Below are 23,881 nucleotides of genomic sequence, written 5' to 3' on the forward strand. Positions count from 1 at the left end.
CAATATGGGGGATAGTCGGTTAGCCAAGATCTTCGCCACCATCTTAACATCTACATTTATTAGCGAGATAGGACGGTAAGAGTTTGCCTGCTCTGGTGGTTTCCCGGGTTTGGTATCAAAGAAATCAGAGCTAAGAGTACAACGGAAATCCTCCCTCCCATACTACTTGATCATAGAATGCTATCAAAGGTTTCAGGATGGTATGGGGGAGCATTTTATAAAATTCCTCAGTTAATCCATCGGGTCCTGGTGCTAAGTAGGGGCCTAATCTTTGAATGATATCTTGTAATTCCTTTCCCTCTAAGAGCCGGATCAGATCTTGTTGTTCCTGGTCCGTCAGTTGGGGCATCCCTACTTTTGTAAGGTAAGCTTGCAATTCTTGGGACTCTATTGGTTTCCGGGAGTCAGATAGATTAGCAAAAAACTTGGCAAATATCTGTGCAATCTCTTCACTTTTATTTTGTATAGCTCCCCTGTCATCCCTCACCGCTGTTATCACTCTACGTGGCTCCCAAGATCTAACCAAGCGCATCAGTAATGGTCCTGAGTGGTTACCAAAGCGCTACAACTTATATTTATTGCAGTGCAGGGAGCACATTGCACGTTCATGTAGCAACGAATTAAGTGTGGTTTGTATCGTTTCTAGATTCTCCCTGTTCCTTACCGTAGGATTATGAATGTACCGGTTCTTTGCTTTCCTTAACTGAGATTCCAAGTTCAGTATAGCTGTCAATTTTTTTTTATGCCTTCGACTCATGTATGCAATGATCTCCCCCCTCATCAACGCTTTCGCTGCTGACCAATGCAGGATTGGTTGCGCTCTGTGTGTGTCGTCATGTTGTTGGTATTCCTCCCATTTCCCCCCCAAGTAAGGCCTAAAATCTGTATTATGGCACACGTAGGCCGGGAACCTCCACCCCGCACAATTTTGATAAAACTCTGGCGCCTCCAGATCCATCTACATCATGGAGTGATCCAAGACCTCTTCTGGACCACGCATGCCTCCGTCACCCAGGGAAAGGCTCTGGCATCAATCAAAATATAATCCAGGCGGGACGATGTTCCATGTGCTTGCGAAGTGTGAGTGAAATCACGCTCCCCTGGGTGTAGCGTTTGCCATGCATCCACCAAATTCAGTGACCTCATAAGAGATGGCAACACTCGGGCCCTAACCCTCTATGTGCAACTCTTGGCGCAGTGCAATCTAGCACAGGGTCTGATACTAAGTTGAAATCCCCCATTAGTATTAGTTTTAGTGATCTATAAGGCTGGCACTTTTGTATAATCGTCTGGTAAAAGGTAGCATCATAATTATTCGGCCCATATATATTAACCAACAGGTACTCTCTATTTTGCAACCACAAATGCACTATAACATAATGTCCCTGTGTGTCTCCCGATACCCACTCTGCCCTTGCTGCTAAACCTTTTTAAATTAATATTGCTACCCCCCCCCCCCCCCCTTCCATTCTGATGAGGAGGCCGAGAACACCTCTCCCACCCACATCCTCTTCAACTTCCGGTGTTCCGCCTCTGTTAGTCGGGTCTCCTGTAAGCAGGCAATATCGATTTTATGTTTTTTAAGTCCTGTCAGAATCTTAGTTCGTTTCACTGGAGTGACAGTGCCCCCCACATTCCATGTACCCAACTGTATAGTTTTACCTATCATTTGTACACTTTACTTTGTTCTGCGCTACCAACTTTCCCCATCTCGCCCTCCAGGTGCCCAGCTCCACCCTGGGGCCAACAACTAACAATCTCCAGGCTCCAATCTGCATTCCTAATTTTTTTTCCACTCTTTCCCCATTCCTACCAATTAATCCCTGTTCCCTAGTTTCCCATCGAGGCACCCTCCCACCCCATTTCCTCCCTTTACAGTCCCCATCCCCACCCCTCATCTACCCTTGTTCTTCTCTCGAGTATGAGAAGAAGAATTAGGATCCCAGATGTGTAGGGTCCCCCCCCCCCCCCCCCCCGATCACTAGCTCTGATCCATTTTACATATGTTGAAATTGTAATTCACATACTCATCTATATTAAGTAACAGATTAACAGATTATTAGCTCCCCAAAACTCAGTAACATAGGAACTCCTTGCATGACCCTCATGCAGCTACTTATCTGTGCCTCTCAGGTCTGTATTTTGCGGTCTCTTATGAAAGCTTGCGCTGCCACTGCTGATCCAAAAGTATGCCAGGCGCCTTCATGTAATATCTTTAAGGTGGCCGGGTAGACTAGGGCGAATCTCTTCTGCGGTGTTACTAAACTTTGGCAGATCGTATTAAATGTCCGTCTCTTCTCTTGCAATGCCTTAGAATAGTCCTGGAAAATTTTCACCGGGGTTCCCTCGTACACCAGCTGTTCTCTCTTCATTCTGGCGCCTCGAAGTATCTCCACTTTGTGGATAAAATTGTGGACTTTGAGGATAACTTGCCTTGGGCGGTGTGAATGTTTGCCTTTACGGCCCACTCTGTGGACTCTTTCCAAGCATAGCGGCTCAATACTGTCCGACAAGGTGAATTTCGCCTTCAGCCATTTCTCTAGCAAGCTTTGCAGCGACGCATCCAGGACAGTATGCCTTGTAGCGCTATAGAAATGCTAAATAGTAGTAGTAGTAGTAGTCTCCGGCAATCCGACTATCCGTAAGTTGTCTCTTCGTGAGCGGTTTTCCAGCTCATCAATTTGCTGCGCTTGCGTTTTTATTGTTGTTTGTAGCTCTTGTAGTTGGGCCGCCATGCTGCCTTCCCCATCTTCAATCGCAGACATTCTAGCCTCGAGCTCTCCAGTGCGTTTCTTAGTATCTTCGAGATAGCCTTCTAACGTGGTCATCTGCTCTGATAGCTGGTTAAATTGCGGTTCGATCGCTGCTTTCACCGCCATTGTAAGTTGTTCCAGTTGCACTTTTGAGAAGCTAGTCGGGGGCGGGGACGATACCGGGCTCACTGCCATCTTAGGTTCGCTGGCTCCGCACACTTTTTCCAGTTCTTTTCCCCCCTGCTTTTCCGGGCATAGCCGCTCCAGACCTTGTAACAAAGGGTTCCATACAGCTTTATAGCAATTGATGGGGCTTTTTGTTGCTTCTTGTCCTATTCGCCATCTTTTTTCGGTTGAGAGGAAGGGCGGGGGCCTGAGAGGAACAGCAGCAACCGTCTGCTCTCCTCAGCACATCACGTGGTCCTCTAAGGTGTGCCCTTTAATATGCGTAAATTGTGCTGTAGTACACTGGAGATCCCAGAGCTGTAGGAATTCCTTACAATCTTGAGCTGTACTGGAGTCATTGTCCTCAAGGTGAAGATTGATATCCCCTAATGAGATGTAATTGATTGGGGGGGGCATGATTAACGTGGATTGATAGATAGCCCCAGCCTTGTGGCCCAATGCTCGTGCAATGATAGAATGATGCTGCTTACAAGGTTGCTCACAAGCAGCATTACCCAGATTCCTATGGTACTGAACACTGCCAGTTGCGGACTCCCTGGGTAAATTAAGGTCAGTAAAAACCCAACTGTTATCACACCTTTATAACCCCCCCCCCCCCATATGGCAAAAGGCTAATAAAATTATCATCATATGATACCTAAAGGTACACAGTGATCTCTGCCCAAACCATAAATATCTACAGGTTTTCCCAACCTCAGCAGCTATTAAGGTTCTGTTAAAATTTTCTGCTGTTGCAGATGTATAAATCATACATAAAGAGGGTAATTCTTTGAAGTGGGTGCAGAATATATGAATGTAAATGTTCTGAATGCTGGCATATATGCACCTATATGTGCATGTAACATGTGAAAAAGACAAAATCAGGAAGCAGGTAAAAGCCTGTCTCTACTCCCAAGCCTTTAATACATAGAGGCATATTTTCAAAGCACTTTGGGAGGCTAAGTTCCATAGGTTTCTATGGAACTTTGGGAGGCTAAGTGCTTTGAAAATGAGCTTGAATGTGTGACTGACTATACACTCATTCTGCATCTGGACTAGCTTGCTACACACACTGTAACTTAAATCAGTTCCTTATAGCTTGTTTAACTGTACAAAGAACTTGCCTTTTAGGTTAGCCAGCCATCTATTTATCCCAACTGACTCTGTACCACCCATCTTGTCCCCATCTACTGTATATATCTGCACTTGGCCCCTCAGCTAAATGGTAAGCTGTATTGTAGAAAAGCATTAGCATCTAATCTATGTTATTTAAATGTTCTGAGTGCTTATTAGACGTTTGAGTAGTATTTTGCTGACATCGCACTATATCTCTGTTTGAATTTCAGTGCTGTTAAATGTGTATATTTTTGATCCTGTTTCACGGTAGTCCTATTATTAGGTTTTAATTTGCTGTTTTCAACTTTACCTCATTTATTCCCCCCCCCCCCCCCCCCCCCCCCCCCCCCCCCCCCCCCGTTTACAAGGTTGCATGGCATTGCCGACACATTCCATTCAAAATGAATGGGCTGTGTTGGTAGTACTGCACTGCTTTGTAAACGGGCCTTATTGTTTTTATATTTGGTCATTTTTACTATTATGCTGTTAACAAAATTGTAAGTTTTATGTTAAACTGTACATGCTGTACACTGCCTTGGGTGAATCTCTACGCAAAGGCAGTTAATAATAAATTCCAATAAATAAAATAAATGAAATCCCAAAATGCACATGCACATTCCACCACTAAGAATAACCTCCTCTTTTGTTGTGCCCAACCCTTTTGCAGATGTATGAGGGTTATTTTATAATCTGAGAAGCCTGCCCAGCCAGTTTCCTCTGATAGATACTGAAATGAACAGCTATGCCTGCACAGGGGGCAAGATCAGGGAAGGAAGGAACAGCCCACAGCCCTGGACAGGAGCTTGGCTCATTATATGGTCTGAAGCCAGTAGGCGGAGCTTGACGCCATATTGAGTCACCCAAAATAATAGCAAATTCTTATTAGAAATAATGGACTTAGGGTTGCCAACTAGATCCAGATTCACCCGACAGGGTTGATCCAGTCCTGGGCTTACCCCAATGCATGCAGGGACTTGTAGCCTTGCTTTTCTTAGGGAATCCAATGGGGAAAACAGAACCACAAGTTCCTGCATGCAGTGGAGTAAGCCCAGGAGTAGATCAACCCAGGTGGGCAAATCTGGATCTAGTTGGCAACCCTAAATGGACTGCCTATGCATGGTCCTTCAGTAAAACGTCTAAAGCTGTTCCAGTTGGATAGGCAGTGCCTTAAAAGGTGAAGGATAAAGGATTTCTTTTGACTTTATTTATTTATTTGAAAGTTTCCCATATGTAGATACATATCATGAAATAGAACTGAAAATCACTAAATCCCATTTTACAATGCTGCGCTAGTGGCTGCTGGTGCGGTAATGCTGACGTAGCCTAGTCAAACCACAAAGTCATGTTATGGTCACATTTTCAGTATGGTAATACTAGAGCTTAGCTAAGGAACAGGTTATTTTGAGTTAGTCTTCACTGGACCAAACTGCTTTCCTTGTGCCATCACCATCCAGTTGGATAGGCAATGTCTTAAAAGGTGGAGGATAAAGCTTTGTTTTTTAATGTTTATATCCCACATCATCCCAAGCAAAGTCGGGTTCAATGTGGCAAGTCTGTCCTTTAATGATACCGCATGTTCAGAAATCATAGCCGTAAGTATAGACAATTCAATCATTATCACATGCACACACCAGAACAGGCATCCATAAAACTTCTACAGAGTACATCCCAAACTTAATTTTTATTTCCTCATTTCCATCTTCCAAAATTCTAGACAGCAGATGCGCACAGATCAGTAGGACCCAAAGCAGTCCAAACAAGTAAGTCATAACACAGTTTATACCTAATTGTTCAACCACCCTTAGGTTAAGTCTTTGGGTTTAAAAAACAATACCATATGCATGTAAGGTCTGGATAAATTAATTAAAACCATCAAAGTTCTAAGCAAATGCCCAAAATATGTAATACTTGGTAGCAATAATGTAACATTGATGGAATATTCACATAGTAGGCAGTTAACAGATTTATTTTCCACTGAACATAATTAAATTTGTATGAACTTTACAGCTGATATTGTGCTGCGTGCTATTTTGTATTTTGGTGGTGTATTGTTAGTCTGCATAATAAAATCACATTTGCAAATATTTTTCTGCCACAGTTTAATTAACAAAAGCACATGATTTCCTACTGGATCACATTTATACATGTGACCTGACAAAACAGAGAAGATGGTTCTGTTTGAGAAGCTTTTTAATACAGACTGCACTATTTCAAAACAAGAAACCTGAGAAAGGGAAGCTGCTGGGCTAGCTGGATTTGAAACATAGCATCTAAAAAAATTTTCACACATAATACAAATTTCAAAAACATCTGTTGAGGGAAAGATAAGGCTATCTTTACTTTTCTATGTTATCAATGAACACAGTTCGCTGCCACTATCATCACTCAAAGCATTTATGCAGGGCTCACAATGTAGAGATATTTTCACGTTAAAAACAACAAATCCAGCAACATATACAACTAGTAAAAAAGGCCTGTTTCTGATAGAAATGAAACAGGCGCTAGCAAGGTTTTCCTCGCAGTTGTAGCTTGGCCTCCTGCCTCCCACCCTGTCATGTGAATTCCAGGCCCCCCTCCCTGTCCTCGGAGTTCCATGCTCCCCTCTCGGAGTTCCAGCTCTCCCTCCCTCGGTCTCTGTTGTCTGAGTTGCAGGCCCCTGTCTATGTCCTCCAAGTTCCAGGCCCCCCTGCTTCCCTCTCCTCCGAGTTCAAGGCCCACCCCTCCCTCGCTCTTCTTTACACGCCCGCGCCTTCCTCCCTCCCTCTCTCTCTCTCTCTCTTTCTTTCTCTCTCTGTGTCAGTCACAGGCCGACCTGCGTTGGCTGCTCCCTCCCCCCCCCCCCCGGGAGTTCCCTGCACCCCTGTCTTTGGAGTTCCAGGCCCCTTCCCCTCCGAGTTCCATGCCCCCTACCTCCCTCCCTCTCTCTCTGTGCCCTCCAAGTGGAAGCAGGATGTGTGCGGCTGCCCCTCCCCTTCATAAGTGCCAGCTGTTGTTTAAAACTTCTTACCTCGTGGTCCGCCGGCAACAGTGAAGTCCAGCAGGCATGGCACAGCGCTTCAGACTGCCTTCGCTTCTGTTTCAGCTCTGCCTCCGGTCCCGTCCTCATTTCCTGTTTGCAGAAGGGCGGGACCAGAGGCAGAGCTGAAACAGAAGCGAAGGCAGTCTGAAGCGCCGTGCCATGCCTGCTTGACTTCACTGTTGCCGGCGGACCACAAGGTAAGAAGTTTTAAATAACAGCTGGCACTTACGAAGGGGAGGGGCAGCCCTTCCACTCGGAGGGCACAGAGAGAGAGGGCGGGAGGCGTGGGGCGGTGGAACTCGGACAGGAGTGGAAGGAGGGAGGTAGGGGGGCATGGATCTCGGAGGGGAGGGGGCTGGAACTCGGGGGGGGGGATTGTGTACTGACCTCTGGTGGCTGGTGCTGGCTTCCCTTCCCTCTCACTTCCCATTGGTCTGCCCTGTGACGTCATCCCCAGAGCAGACCAATGGGAAGTGTGTTATGAACCCAGGCATCCAGCTGGAGGTGCAAATTATTATATAGGAAGGATTATATAGGATATTATATAGGATTTTTAGACCTGTCTTGGGATGTAAGTGTTATCATAGTCTGGTATTGAGTACACTTTCATTAGGATTAATGAGACTGTGGGGGTCTTTTACTAAAGCTTAGCTCAAGTTATCTGCAGCAGGGCCCATAGGAATAAAATGGGCCCTGCTGCAGATAACTCAAGCTATACTTCAGTAAAAGACCCCCTATGTCTACTGATAGCATTGTTAAGGACTGATCCTGAGGGTGTTACTTAATTGCTTGGTACATTTAAAATGGGAACAGTTTCCAGAGACAGGCAATTACTTTGGAGAATATCTTGCTAATTATTATGCACAAGCCTTTTTCTATAAGCTGCAATGAACTTCCTAGCTGATGGGTTGTTGTTACAGCCCCCGAGATGCCAAATTTTTACCAAACAGTAAGTCCAAATAATCTTGGCTTACTTTAAAAGCACACAGGAATCTCATTTGATATTCAGGTTTACTAATCAGGAAAGCATAGAGCATCAGCTGTCAATGCAAACTATAAGCCCCTGAAAAGTCTGGTATTACACTTTCATTAGGACTAATGAGACTGTCTACTACTAGAATTGTTAAGGACTGATGCTGAGGATGTTACTTAATTGTTTGATACATTTAAAATGGGAAGTTTCCAGAGACAGGCAATTACCTTGGAGAATATCTTGCAGATCATTATGCACAAGCCTTTTTCTATAAGCTGCAGTGAACTTCCTAGCTGATGGGTTGTTGTTACAGCTCCTGAGATGCCAACTTTTGCCAAAAATTAAGTCCAAATGATCGTTAAAAGCACACAGGAATCTCATGTTTTATTCAGGTGTACCAATCAGGAAGGCATAGAGCATCAGCAAACTGTCAATGCAAACTATAAGCCCCTGAAATCCAGTTTTATGAACTGAGTGTAACATAGACTTGCTGTGTCTGGACTCCTTCAAAGATGTTCCTCTGTGTACATCTGTTTGCTGCACAAGCTGGCATGCTTAAAAATATAACTGAGATAAAATAAAAATGCTAACAACAATAAACAACAACGTGGATGTATTAGCTGATTGATTGTTTTGGGTGTACCAAGATGGCAGCTGCACAGGTGATACAGCTTCAGCCTTATGTCAGGCCATCTCCTGTCAAATCCAGCCTCCTAGGGGCTTAGACTAGCAGGGGCCTGAGATCTCTGCCCCCCTCCATCTCTATAATCCCACTCTGCATATGCTCCCTCCCCTCCTTAAACTGTGTGGTTCCCCCTCCACAGCCCCAATGTACATGTGCTCCCACCCCTTCACAGTCCAAATATCTGTGCCCCTATCCCCCTCAATCGCCTACCTAGGGTGGGTGCAGCAGGGGATTGCCTGAGCTAATCATTTTTTTTTATATCATGGATATATACAGAATCAAGCAAATAACATATTTTTGCAGAAAAAAAAACTGCTCAATAAGAAAACTAAATCATAGGATGCTTAGTCCAGGTAATTAAAAGAAAAAGATAAGAGCCCTCACACTTGACAACTTAAGTGTTCAAAGAAATGTGCATGTTCTGGTTGCCATATTTATTACACATTTATAGGAAAAATGCAGCTGAAAATCTAGCACCAGTAAAGATCACCTACCTGGAAGTTTCTTACTTCTCTCCTGTGTCCAATGTGAAACATGATTTTTCAGGAAACTGCTTCAGGGGACTGAAGGGAAAATGGGTCTGGAATTAATTTGAAGAATGCTAAAATGTATATTTCTTACTTGAAACATTCGTTTCTAAACTCTATTTAACTTTTTAAAACTTAGGCATCCTGATTTCTCTCTACATGATCTGCGGATCTCTCGCTCTTTTCTGGGCGAACTTGAAGTGTGGGACATAAAAGATTGTGATTTGACAGGTTTCAAGTTGATTGGGGCCATGGAGATCTATTTAAGTCAGAATTTATAATGCATAAAGATAGCTAGCTCTGACCCTGGTTCTTGCTGCTTGGTGTGCAGGCCATACCGTACTGGGAATGCAAGAATGTGCACACAGAGGAAGTGGTTGTAGGGGGAGGGTTACAGTCTGTCATTGCACTGTTCAGGCAAGCCAGAAAGAAACAAAACTAAAATGGAATTGAGGAAGAACCCAGGTAGCACAGCACCGTAATAACTCAGTAGAAATCAGTTTTGACTGAGCTGAAAGTCCAAAAGAACCAGAGGAGATTGCCAAACCATAAACACCCCCAGAGGGAAGCTCTCTTTGGCAGGATACAGGTATCACAGCGAGTGTTAGCAGTAAGTTAGAGAGGCAGAGATCATACTCCACATACCCTAGCTTAAGCATGAGGTGTATTACTGTTATGGTGTGTGCAAAATGAACCCATTTGGAGACATTGTCTCTCTGTAAGAGCCTGATTTGTGCTGTGTTCCAGGGGCTGTCAGAGTATGCTGCCTGCCAGTCGCACGCCTTCATGAAAGGAACAGGTGCCTTCATCACAGGTCTGTCCTAATGGAGCCCAGGAGGATGCTGTGCTATTTGATACGCAGGGTGCAAGATGCATTTTACAGTGTGTACCAGTGTAATATTTATATGATTTGCTAAATAGTTACTATATAAGGTGATATACAATGTGCAGTACAATTCACTAGGTTTGTGGCTGTGATAGGACATATTAGATTAAACATGGGTCTCATAAGAGCCAAAAAGAGGAAGGTGGCAGTGCTAGGAAGAGCTGACCAGCAGAAGTGGTGAAAGTAAGATAAAGGGTAAAGGGATTTTGAATTTAGTTCACGCCTTTCTCAGTATATGATCATTTATATATTGATACATCCAAAGTAGTAGAAATGTCTCTTTTCCGCCACCATTCTCTGTTCTTTCTCCCTTCCCCTCCCTCTCCAGAGCTGCCACCATCCTCTCTCCCTTTCCAACCACTGCCATCTGTCATTTTCTCTCCTAGCCCAAGTGTAGTTGTAGTCACTTCTCTGCACCCAGGCTGCCACCAGTAACCCCAGTACTCTTTGAGCGGCAAATAGTTTTTATCTGGTTCTCGCATTTCCGCAACTTTATGTAAATGCTCAGTATTGGGGAGGGGGGATTTACATGCCCCTTCAAAACTCCATACTATTGCTTAATCTTCTGTGAAATTGGATCTTGCTTCTGAAGGAACCTGCCCTGTTAAAACTTTCCTCATGCATGTTCTCTGCCTAACATTTGCCTTAACTGTAAGATATATATACTTGCCCTATAGCTTTTGGTCTGTTCTGTAAATCTTTATTACTCTTTTTGTTTCCATGAAGTTGTTAAACGTTTGAAAATTCATAAATAAAAATTGAAAAAAAATGACTCTGCCAATGAAAGACCTGCTACTTTGTTTACACTTTCATGTTTGCTGATGGGGTATTTGTCTCTTGCCAGGGTCTGGGGCAGCCTTTGTCCTGCAGAAGTTGCTGCTGCATCGGAGGCTGGCACTCTCTATGCAGTGGAACGTACTGCTCTCTATAGGTTGGTACCATATCATCTTTGCATGCTCTGTTATGCATAGTGCAGACAAGCAGCAGAAAGAGAACTGTCATGGAAAGCTCCAGAATCTTAAGAATGCAATGGGGAAGAGGGTGCTCCTATTTAATGGCTCTCCTAGGCACTGCTGAGGGATAGAGCTAATGTGAAAAGGAATCAAAGTAGTTTCTGAAACTAAAAAGACACTGGAAGGGCAGCAGAGGTGTTGAATTAATTTGTTCTGCATTCTAAGTCTCCTCACTGCTCAGCATGCCACATAACCTTCCTAGGCTCACTCTTAGATAATAAGCTCTTACCCTACTGATCTCCAGTTGATTATTGTAATTCTCTGAATTAAAGACGTCCTTCATCCTGCTTCAAAAGACTCCAGATGATACAAAACACGTCTATTAAGCTCCTTCTTGGATAGAAGAAATTTGACCAGGTCAGCTCCCTCCTTCTGCCTGAGCATTGGCTTCCAGTATCTTACCAGATTCTTATTCAAGATTTTGACTACTTCCCACCAGGCCCATATGTCAGTCTCCCTCTATTTCCCTCTAGCCTACTAATTCCATACTCACTACTTAGGCCTCTTTGTTCCTTCCAGCATGATCTCTGATCATACCCTCCCTTCATGAAATTAGATTGGACAGTACAAGGCCCTCCTGCTGCAGTGAGTTGGTCCCGACTCTGTTGAACAACTTTCACTTAGATAGTAGGATGGAGTCCTCTTTTAAGAAGTTTAAGGCCTCCCTTAAGACTTATTAGAGTCCTGCCTGCTTAACCCCATTCAGCGGGCTGTCCCCATATATTCAGTGGCATTTAACCATACTGTGCTGCTAAATAATCTCCTCTGATCACTGCAGCACAGTGCAGTTAGGGCCAGGACGGTCTGTAGGTGGCATCAGGGAAGAACATAGTAAATGACAGCAGATAAAGACCTGTACGGTTCATCCAGTCTGCCCAACAAGATAAACTCATTTTACATGGTATGTGATACTTAATAAAATCTGCCCCCCCAGCGTTTCATAGTAGATCTCACCTCCTACCTGAAACACATGCTTCAACATGGATCCTTTCCCACGGATAAAGGAAATATCCTACTAACACCAATTCCCAAAGACCAGAAGAAAAACCTAAATGATATATCTAATTATCATCCAGTGGCATCCATCCCATTGGTAGTCAAGCTGATGGAAAGCCTGGTAACTAAACAACCAACTACTTGAACAGCTTCTCAGTATTGCACACATTCCAATCTGGCTTCCGTGCCAATCACAGCACCGAAACAGTTCTTGTAACACTCATGACCAAATTTAAATAAATTATTGCAAATGGTAACAATGTTCTTCTTTTACAATTCGACATGTCCAGCGCGTTCGACATGGTTGACCATGGTATATTATTAAACATTCTTGAATATTTTGGAATTGGAGGTAATGTACTGAATTGGTTTCATAGTTTCCTAACGGCAAGAACATATTGGGTAATATCTGAATCAATCATATCATCGCCATGGAGACCTGAATGTGGTGTGCCACAAGGATCTCCGCTTTCCCCAATCCTCTTTAATTTAATGATGTTACCACTAGCCAGATCTTTATCCAACCTAAACCTTAACCCTTATATTTATGCTGACGATGTGACGATATATATCTCATATAAAAATGACTTGTCTGAAATTGTAGATAAAATTAATCTCAGCTTCCAAGTTATGAATCATGGGCGGATGCATTCCAACTGGAACTCAATGCAGAAAAAACACAATGCCTTATATTATCATTGCAGTATAATAAAATCAACTATACCAATATAAATATACTAAATCACACACTTCCTGTTGCGGACAACCTGAAACCCTTAGGTGTAACAATCGATCATAACCTTAGTCTAGATAACCACGTGAAAAATGTTATAAAGAAAATGTTTTATGCAATGTGGAGGCTTAGAAGAATAAAACCTTTCTTCCCAAGAGAAGAGAGAGATTCCGCAAACTAGTGCAATCACTGGTATTGAGCCATTTGGATTACTGCAATTCCTTATATGCGGGATGCAAAGCTCAAACCATTAAGAAACTCCAGACTGCCCAGAACACCGCAGCCAGACTGATATTCGGAAAGGCGAAATACTATAGTGCTAAACCCCTTAGAGAAAAATTACACTGGCTTCCACTAAAGGATCGAGTTACATTCAAAATATGCACCTTAGTTCATAAAATTATTTATGGAGATGCCCCATCTTACATGTCAGACCTTATAGATCTACCAGAGAGAAACAACAAAAGTTCATCACGTACTTTCTTAAACATCCATTATCCCAATTGCAGAGGACTTAAATACAAATCAATACATTCATCTAGCTTTTCATACATCTGTACACAACGATGGAATGAATTACCAACCACTATAAGAAAAATATGCGACTTGATGACCTTCCGGAAACTACTGAAGACTTGTTCAAAAAAGCGTACAAAATGGATCCCTGATAACGAACTGACTCCTAAACTACACCAGACACAATTTTATAGTGGAACTTTTATTTTGCCTATTTTATTTACACCCTAATTACTGATAATCTAACCCTGTCCTGATATTATTATGTTGTTATCCATTTATCCTAATTACAGTTATACCTTGTCCTGATATCATTATATTATGTTGTTATCCACTTACCCACTTCTTAATCAACATAATTTTCGTATGAACCTTAATAGCAATAATTCTGAAATTCTTCTCCGTTAATCTGATTGCCATAATATTCCTATGCACCTTATCTGATTCTCTATTCCGTCAATGTGATTGTAGTTGTATTATATTGTAAGCCACATTGAGCCTGCAAATAGGTGGGAAAATGTGGGATATAAATGCAACAAAATAAATAAATAAAATATACCCGAGTTTGATTTGTCCTTGCCTTTCTCAGGGCACAGACCGTAGAAGTCTGCCCAGTACTGTTCTTGTACTAAGTTCTGAAGCTAACATCGAAGCCCCTTAAAATTTACACTCCAGTCCATCCCTATCTATTAAGTCACGATCAGGGCGTAGACCGTAGAAGTCTACCCAGCTCCTGTTTTGTTTCCAATTACTGGCGTCGCCACCCAATCTCCGCTAAGATTCCACGGAACCATTCCTTTTAAACAGGATTCCTTTGTGTTTATCCCACGCATGTTTGAATTCCATTGCCGTTTTCATCACCACCTCCCGCGGGAGGGCATTCCACATATCCATCACCCTCTCCGTGAAAAAATACTTCCTGACATTAGTCCTGAGTCTGCCCCCCTTCAACCTCAATTCATGTCCTCTAGTTCTACCACCTTCCCGTCTACGGAAAAGGTTCGTTTGCGGATTAATACCTTTCAAATATTTGAACGTCTGTATCACATCACCCCTGTTTCTTCTTTCCTCCAAGGTATACATGTTCAGGTCAGCAAGCCTCTCATACGGTTTGCAACGCAAATCCCATACCATTTTCGTAGCTTTTCTTTGCACCGCTTCCAGTCTTTTTATATCTTTAGCAAGATATGGCCTCCAACACTGAACACAATACTCCAAGTGGGGCCTCAACAACAACTTGTAGAGGGGCATCAACACCTCCTTTCTTCTGCTGGTTATGCCCCTCTCTACGCAGCCTAGCATCCTTCTGGCCACGGCTGTGGCCTTGTCGCATTGTTCACCTTCAGATCCTCTGACACTAACACCCCAAGGTCTCTCTCCTGAGTCGAGCTTACTAATCTCTCCCCTCCTATCCGGTATCTCTCTTTTAGGTTTCCGCACCCCAAGTGCATCACTCTACACGTCTTGATATTAAATTTTAACTTCCAAACCCTTGACTATTCTTCTAATGTTCAGAGATCCCTTCTCATCGTTTCTACTCCCTCCAGGGTATCCATTCTATTGGCTATTTTTGTGTCATCTGCAAAAAGGCACACCTTTCCTTTCAACCCTTCAGCAATATCTCCCACAAATATATTAAACAGAATAGGCCCCAGCACCAACCCTGAGGAACTCCACTGCTCACCTTCCTTTCCTCCGAGCGGATTCCATTTACCACCACCCTCTGCCACCTGTCGGTCAACCAGTTTCTTATCCACCACTTTCGGTCCTAAGTTCAACCCTTTCAGTTTAATCACAAGTCTTCTGTGGGGGACTGTATCAAAGGCTTTGCTGAAGTCCAAGTAGATTAAATCTAGCACACGTCCCTCATCCAGTTCTTTGTTCACCAAGTCAAAAAAGTCAATAAGATTTGTTTGGCAGGATTTTCCTTTGGTAAAGCCATGTTGTCTCGAGTCCTGTAACCCGTCGGCTTCTAGAAAGTTAACTATCCTTTCTTTCAGCAGCAACTCCTTTATTTTCCCTACCACTGACATGAGACTTACCGGTCTGTAGTTTCCCACTTCTTCCCTGTCTCCATTTTTGTGAAGAGGGACCACATCCGCTCGTCTCCAATCTCGCGTAACCTCTCCCGTCTTTAAAGATCTATTAAATAAATCTTTAAGAGGTCCCGCCAGGTATGCTGTACCGGCGCGTACCGGCACAAAAAAGCACTGCATCCCAGGATACTGAAGGAGCTCATTCAGTATCCTGGGATGCAGTGCTTTTTTTGTGCCGGTACGCGCCGGTACAGCATTCCGGCACCTTTTTTTCCTAGGCTCACTTACCTGTCCTTAGCTCCCCAGCCCTGCTTTCCGTTCTTGCCACCCGCAACGCCCCTTTTAAGCCCCTGTTGAGTTCCAGCGCCCCAGCCCCACCTGCCCCCCCTTAGCTTCCCGACAGCCCCCCCCCCCCCCACGACATGTTTAAATCTTTTATTTTTTTTAATGTGAAGTCGCAGCGCCGGCGTTAGTGAGAGGACCAGGCTCACCGCTTCCTGCCTTCCCTTCTTTCCCTCTATGTCCCGCCCTCGCGGAAACAAGAAACTACATCACAAGAAGACGGGACACTGAGAGGGAACGAAGGGAAGGCAGGAGGAGGCGAGCCTGGTCCTCTCACTAACGCCGGCGCTACGACTTCACGTAAAAAAAAATAATAAAAGATTTAAATGCTTTGCAGGGGGTGGGGTTGTCAAGAAGCTAAGGGCAGGCAGGTGGGGTAGGGTGCTGGAACTCGATGGGGGCTTAAAAGGGGGGGCAGGTGGAGGCCTGGGGCGAGTTACTGGACATGGAGGGGAGGATAGGGGGCAAAGAAGAATCGCTGGACATGGAGGGGAGGGCAGGGTAGAGATGAGAAATCGCTGGACATAGATGGGAGGGGAGGGCAGAGGAGAATCAATGGACAGGGAGGGGAGGGCAGTGGAGAATCGCTGGACATGGATGGAGGGGAGGGCAGGGGAGAGGAGAAATTGCTGGACATAGATGGGATGAGAGGGGAGGGCAGAGGAGAATCACTGGACATGGAGGGCAGGGGAGAGAGGAGAATCGCTGGACACAGATGGGAGGGCAGAGGAGAATCTGGACATGGATGGGAAGAGAGGGCAAGGGAGAGAGCAGAGTTTCTGGACATGGATGGATGGAGGGAAGGGCAGGAGAAATGCTGGACATGGATGGAGTGGAGGGAAGACAGGAAGGAGATGCACATGGATGGAGGGGAGCGAGGAGAAATGCTGGACATGGATGGAGTGGAGGGCAGGGAAGAGAGGAGAAATATTGCAGGGAAGGAAAGAGATGCACAAGGTTGGAGGGGAAGGGAGAGAGGAGAAATACTGGACATGGATGGAGGGGAGGGAAGACAGACGACGTAGATGCACATGGATGGAGTGGAGGGGAAGAGAAGAAATACTGGACATGGATGGAGGGGAGGGAAGACAGAGGAGGAGATGCACATGGATTTAGGAGAGAGAGGAGAAATTTTGAACATGGATGGAGGGGAGGATAGAGAGTTGAAATGCTGGACATGGATGGAGGGGGAGGGAAGAGAGAAGAAGTGAGATGAACATGGATGGAGGGGAGGAGAGAGGAGAAATGCTGGACATGGATGGAGGGGGAGAGGAAAAATGCTGGATATGATGGAGAGAGGAAGGAGATGCATACTGACAAGGTGAGGGAAAGGGAAAAGAGGAGAAAATCTGCAAAAGCTGGGTCCACTATACCTCCTTCAGTCAAGTCCGCAGAGGACTCAGCTTTTACCTATGGATGTAGGGCAAGAAATGAAGGAGGAAAGTAAAGAAATACATGGAAAGGAAGCCCTGGAAACGGAGTTAAGGGATCAGATAAAGAGCTTCAGAATCAGAGACTGGGACCAACATGTTCAGAAAAATAGTCACCAGACAACAAAGGTAGAAAAAATCATTTTATTTTCATTTTAGTGTTTGGAAGATGTCCAATTTGAGAATTTACATCTGCTGTTTTATTTTGCACTGGGTATACTAGAGCTGTGACACCTTATAGAAATTATTTATAATGAAAAAAAATCACAAGTTATTTTTTGCTCCTATACTGGTATAGTATTTTTAATGATACTGCTTATATGTGCCACGGCTGATATAAGGGGTGTGGCTACCATAGGGGGCGGAGCCATAGATGGTGACCCCCCACCCATAATGAGTACCGGTACCTTTTTTCCTACAAAAAAAGCACTGCTGGGATGTATCTCAACCAGCCCCATATCTTTGTCCACCTTCAGATTCTCCAGCTGTTTATAAACTCTTATGTAAACGGCGCAGTATCCACTCCATTCCCAGACATTCCCTCAGCCAACCGCAGTCCTTCTCCAGGATTTTCCTCCGTGAACACTGAAGAGAAATAATTGTTTAGCAAGTTTGCTTTATCGTCATCACTCTCCACATAGCCATTCTCATTATCTTTCAGTCTCGCAATTCCATTCCTATCTCTTATTTTATTTTTGTTACATTTGTACCCCGCACTTTCCCACTCATGGCAGGCTCAATGCGGCTTACATGGAGCAATGGAGGGTTAAGTGACTTGCCCAGAGTCACAAGGAGCTGCCTGTGCCGGGAATCGAACTCACTTCCTCAGTTCCCCAGGACCAAAGTCCACCACCCTAACCACTAGGCCACTCCTCCACTTTCTCCAATATATCTGAAAAAAGTCTTGGCACCTCTCTTTACATCTTTAGCCATTTTTTCTTCCGCTCGTGCTTTCGCTAGCCATATTTCCATCTTCGCTTCTTTGAGTTTAATCCGATAATCTTTTCTGTGATCCTCTCATTGCGTTCTTTTGTATTTCTTGAACAAAGCCTCTTTTGCTCTTATTTTTTCAGCTACTTGTTTGGAGAACCATATAGGCTTCCTGCTTCTCTTGTTTTTGTTGACTTTCCTCACAAAAAGGTCAGTTGCCATATTTATAGCAGCCTTCAGCTTGGACCACTGTTTTTCCACTTCTCCTACGCCTTCCCATGCCAACAGCTCCTGCTTCAGTTATGCCCCCATTTTATCAAAATCAGTACGTCTGAAATAAAGTACTTTGAGTTTTGTGCGTCCGCCTTCGCCCTTATATCAAACCATACGGTGCGATGATCACTATTACAAAGGTGGGCACCCACCCGGATATCGGAAACACTACCTCCATTAGTGAGCACTAGATCCAGCATCAACCCCTCGTGGGTTCCGTCACCATTTGTCTGAACAAGGCATTTTGACAGGCATTCACAATCTCCCTACTTCTTTCCGATTCCGCAGACGGGACGTTCCAGTCCACGTCAGACAAATTGAAATCTCCCAACAATAGCACCTCCCCTTTCATACCAATCTTTAGAATATCTTCTATCAGATCTTTGTCTAGCTTCGTTTGCGCAGGAGGTCTGTAGATAAACTCCCATGTGGATACTGATTCCATCTTCTCTTTCCAGGACGATCCATAAAGCTTCTTCTTTTCCCCAGGTTGCCCGCATTTCAGCCGCTCTGATATTGTCTCTCACATACAGAGCCACTCCTCCACCTCTTCGGCCTTCTCTATCCTTCCTAAAAAGATTATAGCTCATTATGGTCACATCCCATTCATGAGAATCGTTGAACCATGTCTCCTTAATAGCAACAATATCCAAGTTTTCTTCAAACATCAGGGCTTGCAAGTCTTGAACCTTTTTACTTAGACTACGAGCATTTGTGCACATAGCTTTCCATGTGCTTAGTGAGTTTGGGTGGTTTTTTATATTTACATGACCTTTCCCTCTGCCATCATGTTTATTCTGGGGGTGACTTTCTGAAATCCCCTGTTTCCTTTTGTCTCCCCCGCCCTCTAGTTTAAATGTCTAGAAACATACTGTCTGAATTTCTCCCCAAGGATCCTTTTTCCCATCACAGAAAGATGTAGCCCATCATTACAGTACAGCCTGTTATTTTTCCATGTATTACCCCATTCTCCTATGTATCTAAAACTTTCTTCTTTACACCAAGACTCAAGCCACTTATTGAATTCCTCTGTTTTGCGTAGTCTTTCCTCTCCCCTCCCCAACGTAGGAATTACTTCAGAAAAAGCCACTGTCCAAACCAAAGATTTCAGTCCCTCCCCAAGCTTCTGGGAACGCTCTCTGTGCTGTAAACTTGCTATTGTTGGCCAGGTCATTTGTCCCCAGGTGAATTACAACATCAACGTTTGAAGCCTCGCTCTCTTCTCGGATCACTTTCAGTATTTGGTCTGTACATCTTGTAGCTGAAGATCCTGGAAGACATTTCACTACGTTGGAACCCTTGAACTGTGTTCCTAAGTTAATGCCTCTGATAATGGAGTCTCCGAGTAGTAATAATTTTCTGCTTTTCACAATTCTGTCATTAGTTGTGGGATGTTTCTGGGGTTGTGCTATTTTAATTGCCTCTGGTTCTACCACAGTACTTATTTTTTCGCCATCATAATGATGCAGTGCTGCAAAAGAATTTGACATGGGCAAAGCTTGGAAGGGCGAGTGTTTCTGTGTCACAAAATTGATTCCTTCTACACCACTCAGGATTTCTAGCAGTTATATGGACACCATCCATATTCAGCGCTGGTGCCCACAAAGGGCAGTCCTATCTTTGCCCACTTAGCTATGAGGATGCTAACACTGAATATCGGCTGGCACTCGCATAAGTTCTGGAATGGTGGTTAACCTGGATATTCAATGATAGTGCCCAGACAATGGTGTTAAATATCCAGATTAGAATCAGTCTGAGATGGTCAGACTGAATATTGGGCGAAGTATTTTTATCTGGCATTCTCCTTAGGGTGGTCACTGACCCTTTTAAACCTTGAATACTACTACCTTTTCTACTCTCCTGTTCGTTAGCTGCTGTGACAGGGCCACTATTCTATTCTATTTGTTTTTCTCTTTCCCCCCCTAACCTATATATTGTTTACAATTTTGATGCTGTGAATTAACCCCCAATGTTTGGCCTTCTATCCGCTGCCCCTTTTCCAGTACCTTTTTTTTTTTCTGGTATCTCCACACGCACAAACCCCCTGCCTACATTTTTGCTGTAGGTTTATTGTAACCCACTTAGATATTTAATGATTTGAGGTATATCAAAATAAACATGAACTATTAACTGTTCTGTGGCTCTCAGTTTTCTGTTTCATATTGGCTTCAGTTATGTTATTGTATTAGCTACATGCTGAAGAATCACGGTATGTTACATGCTTTTATTGTGAAGCTGCTATGTTGATGTATTTTGATAGGTTTTGTAAATGATAAATAAACTATTAAATAACTGTTCAGATTTAGATGGTCCTGGGTCCACTTCCCAGAGGCATGGGTATAGCAAAATAATACACAGAGGCAGGCATTTGTATTGTAAAGGATGGTTTACCTAAAATGAAAACTTGTTACAAATGTATAGCACTTGCCCAAGATTGTTACAGAGCAACAGCTATGGGGGTGTAAGATTCAGGCCAAGAACGAATCTGATGGAAGGTATCCGTCAGGGTGTCTGTATGCAGGTATATGTATGTCTCTTTCACTGAGCCCCTTTATTTTTATACATGAAGGAATTGGAAGTCTTTTCATCATACACCTGATTCTCAGCCTTTGTTTTGTATAGAGTTTTTTTTGATATGAGGATATCTTTTTTTTTTTTTTTTTTTTTTTTTTTTTTTGCAAGTAGGTTTGATTTCCTTCAAGACAGAGTCTGCCTGTTGGTATGGTCTTTGTTATTCAGAACTGTGCTGTTGTAACATGTAAATGATAAGCCACTAATTTGGAGACATCAAAATTCTACACTGACATCATCTTAAGGGTGAGATCAGAAGCCTTCGCCTGCCTAATGGGCAGATGATCAAAAGCCCTGCGCTGTTCCAAACAGTGCACTAAAAATAGCATTGCAACAGTGCGCGGGGTTTTACCACCCTTATGATTAGAGATAAGTGCGCAGATTTACGCACACTATTATCTCTGATCATAGCGTAAAAGTGTGGGAGGACTTGCTGAGGCACAATCCTCCCGCACTTGTTTGACAGGTCTAAGCTGTCAAAAGCCCAGACCTGTCAAACATAGGGACTGGAGGTCCACGGAACCACAAGACCCCAAGTACCCCCCACCCCGAGCCAAGCGGCACGGGGGCTGGAGTTCTGACCTGTAGTCCCCCCTGATACAAGTTTGGGGGACTGGAGATCCGGTAGGTCTCCAGCCCCCCCCCCCCCCTAGCATCCCCTTGAATAGATCCCTGGTGGCCTAGTGGGCCGCGAGTCAACCCCCTTGACACAGGTTCGGGCGGGCTGGAGATCCAGTGGGTCTCTAGCCCCCCTAACCTCCCCTAGCAACCCCTCACATGCAGCCCTGGTGGCCTGGGCCACGAGTCAATCCCTCCTCCGATCTGGTGGTCTAGCGGCCCTTCCCCACCCCCCTACCTTCGTTGGAGGAGGAAGGTGGCCTCCCTCGTCCATCGGTGTGCCTCGAAAATGGCAGCGCCCAGCCCTGCCCAGTGCATCCTGGGATGCGCTGGACAGGGCCTCACACCATATAAGGGAGAAACTGGTGTGAAGCCCTGCCCAGTGCATCCCAGGAGGCACTGGGCAGGGCTGGGTGCCACCATTTTCGAGGCAGCTCTAATGGAAGAGGAGGGAGGCCACCTCCCTCCTCCAATGAAGGTAGGGGGGTAGGGAAGGGCCACCGGATATCCAGCCCCCCCTGAACCTGTGTCAGGGGGGGGAGGACTGGAGGTCCACCAGACCTCCAGCCCCAGTGTCGCTGGGGAGGGGTCGGGTTCCTGCTCCTTTGGCGGGGGCTGCTGCATTGGAGGGATTGGGGAGCATGCTAGCATGCAAATGCATGCTGGACAAGGCTCACTATTCCTCCCCAGTGGTCTGTAATCCCTAACGCCAGCTTCAAGCTGGTGTAGGGTTTGTTGTGGACAGTGCACTAATGTTTGGTGCGCTGCTCGCCGATCATTGGGGAGGAATAGGTTTATCATGCATTTGCATTCTGCTTTTTATTATTTGTTACATTTGTACCCCGCGCTTTCCCACTCATGGCAGGCTCAATGCGGCTTACATGGGGTAGTGCTAAGAGCCCTGTTTTGCCATGGGAGATACTAATGTCACTCTTGGCTGGAATGTGCATCAAGCACCCCTTTCCCCTGTGTTGGTGTTCAGCACCGAAAATCAGCTGCAGTGGTCCATATCACAAGTAGTCATGGTTACTGGAGAAGAGAGCTCTCGGAGTGTGGGTTTGCCCTAGTTATCCTTGCAGAAAGAGAGAACTCCGATTCAAGGGATGGGATTTTTCAGCTAGTTCACCAAACTCTGGAGGTTTAAGAGAGAGTTTTCCTTGCCCCTAAGCTCTGTCAAATGAAGTTAATTTGGAGTCTTTGAAGACCCTTACACCCTTGGTAAGACCTCAAAATATCTCCTTCGATTTGGTGTGAGATGCTCTAAGAACATAAGCACCGCCATACTGGGAAAAGACCAAGGGTCCATCAAGCCCAGCATCCTGTCTTCGACAGCAGCCAATCCAGGCTTCAAGAACCCAGCAAAACCCATTAAAATTTTTTTTTAATTTTTATTTATTTCAATTTCTGTTTATTGTGAGTCAGATAATCAATTACAACCAAGTAAGTGTAAAATAAAGCATTATACAGAATTTGAACTCGTTGTAACAACTATTGCAACTTATGTTGGAAACATTTGAGTCTTTCATATATCTACCAACTCTGCCAAATGCAAAGATATTGCTCACATTTTCTCCCTCCCTACCTCCCCCCTCCCTCCTTCCCTTGATAGTGAGATACTTATTAGCAAACATATACATTAATTTCTCACAGGGCTTCACATGTTCATAAGGTGACTTTTCCCGGCTGGCGTGAGCGTTTGCCAAAAGGGTGTCCAAATACGAAAGAAGGCAAACTCTGAAAACCTGGAGTCAGACTTAGCCTCTCTCCACTCAAACCTCATATAGTCAATCATTTTACTGCGCCATTGTTGGATGGTAGGACTTTTGGAGGAAATCCATTCTTTCAATATAACTGCTTTCGCTATTGTAGTTGCTCTGCGTACAAATCCTTTATATCCTGCTGGTATGGGGGTGGCCAGTAATGGTTTTCCAAACAATCAATAAAAGGGGAGTGCGTTTCCATGGTGTGTGCCACAGTGTCGAAGTATACTTTAATAAATTAGTCCAGAAGGCTGTTATCTTGGGACAGGACTACAACATATGGCCCAGAGTAGCGCCCTGGGCCAGACACTTAGGGCATGCTCCGTCCGGGGACACTCCTGCATGGAATGCCCTTTGAGGTGACATATGTATCCTCATTATAAACTTATAATCCATCTCTTGATACGACACCAATTTTGAGGAACTCTGGATACTGCGAACAAAGTCCTGGAGAGTTGGCCTTGACACTGACAGCTCCTCACTCCAAGACGCTGCCAGTGCCATATAGTTGGGTTCCTGTACTGAGTCTCTAATATGTC

The 23,881-nt window shown here is 44.4% G+C and overlaps 1 protein-coding gene across 1 annotated transcript in view; it reads left to right on the plus strand.

Annotated features, from left to right (window-relative positions):
- TMEM141 (transmembrane protein 141) overlaps positions 1-23,881 on the plus strand; it is a 79,813-nt gene that overhangs the window by 4,968 nt on the left and 50,964 nt on the right. The window contains exons 2-3 of the mRNA XM_030206937.1: positions 9,986-10,052; positions 10,969-11,055. Coding sequence (XP_030062797.1) covers positions 9,986-10,052; positions 10,969-11,055 — 154 coding nt within the window. The remainder of the gene's footprint in view (positions 1-9,985; positions 10,053-10,968; positions 11,056-23,881) is intronic.

The sequence above is a fragment of the Microcaecilia unicolor genome, chromosome 6, assembly GCF_901765095.1.
Source record: "Microcaecilia unicolor chromosome 6, aMicUni1.1, whole genome shotgun sequence".
Lineage (NCBI taxonomy): Eukaryota > Metazoa > Chordata > Amphibia > Gymnophiona > Siphonopidae > Microcaecilia > Microcaecilia unicolor.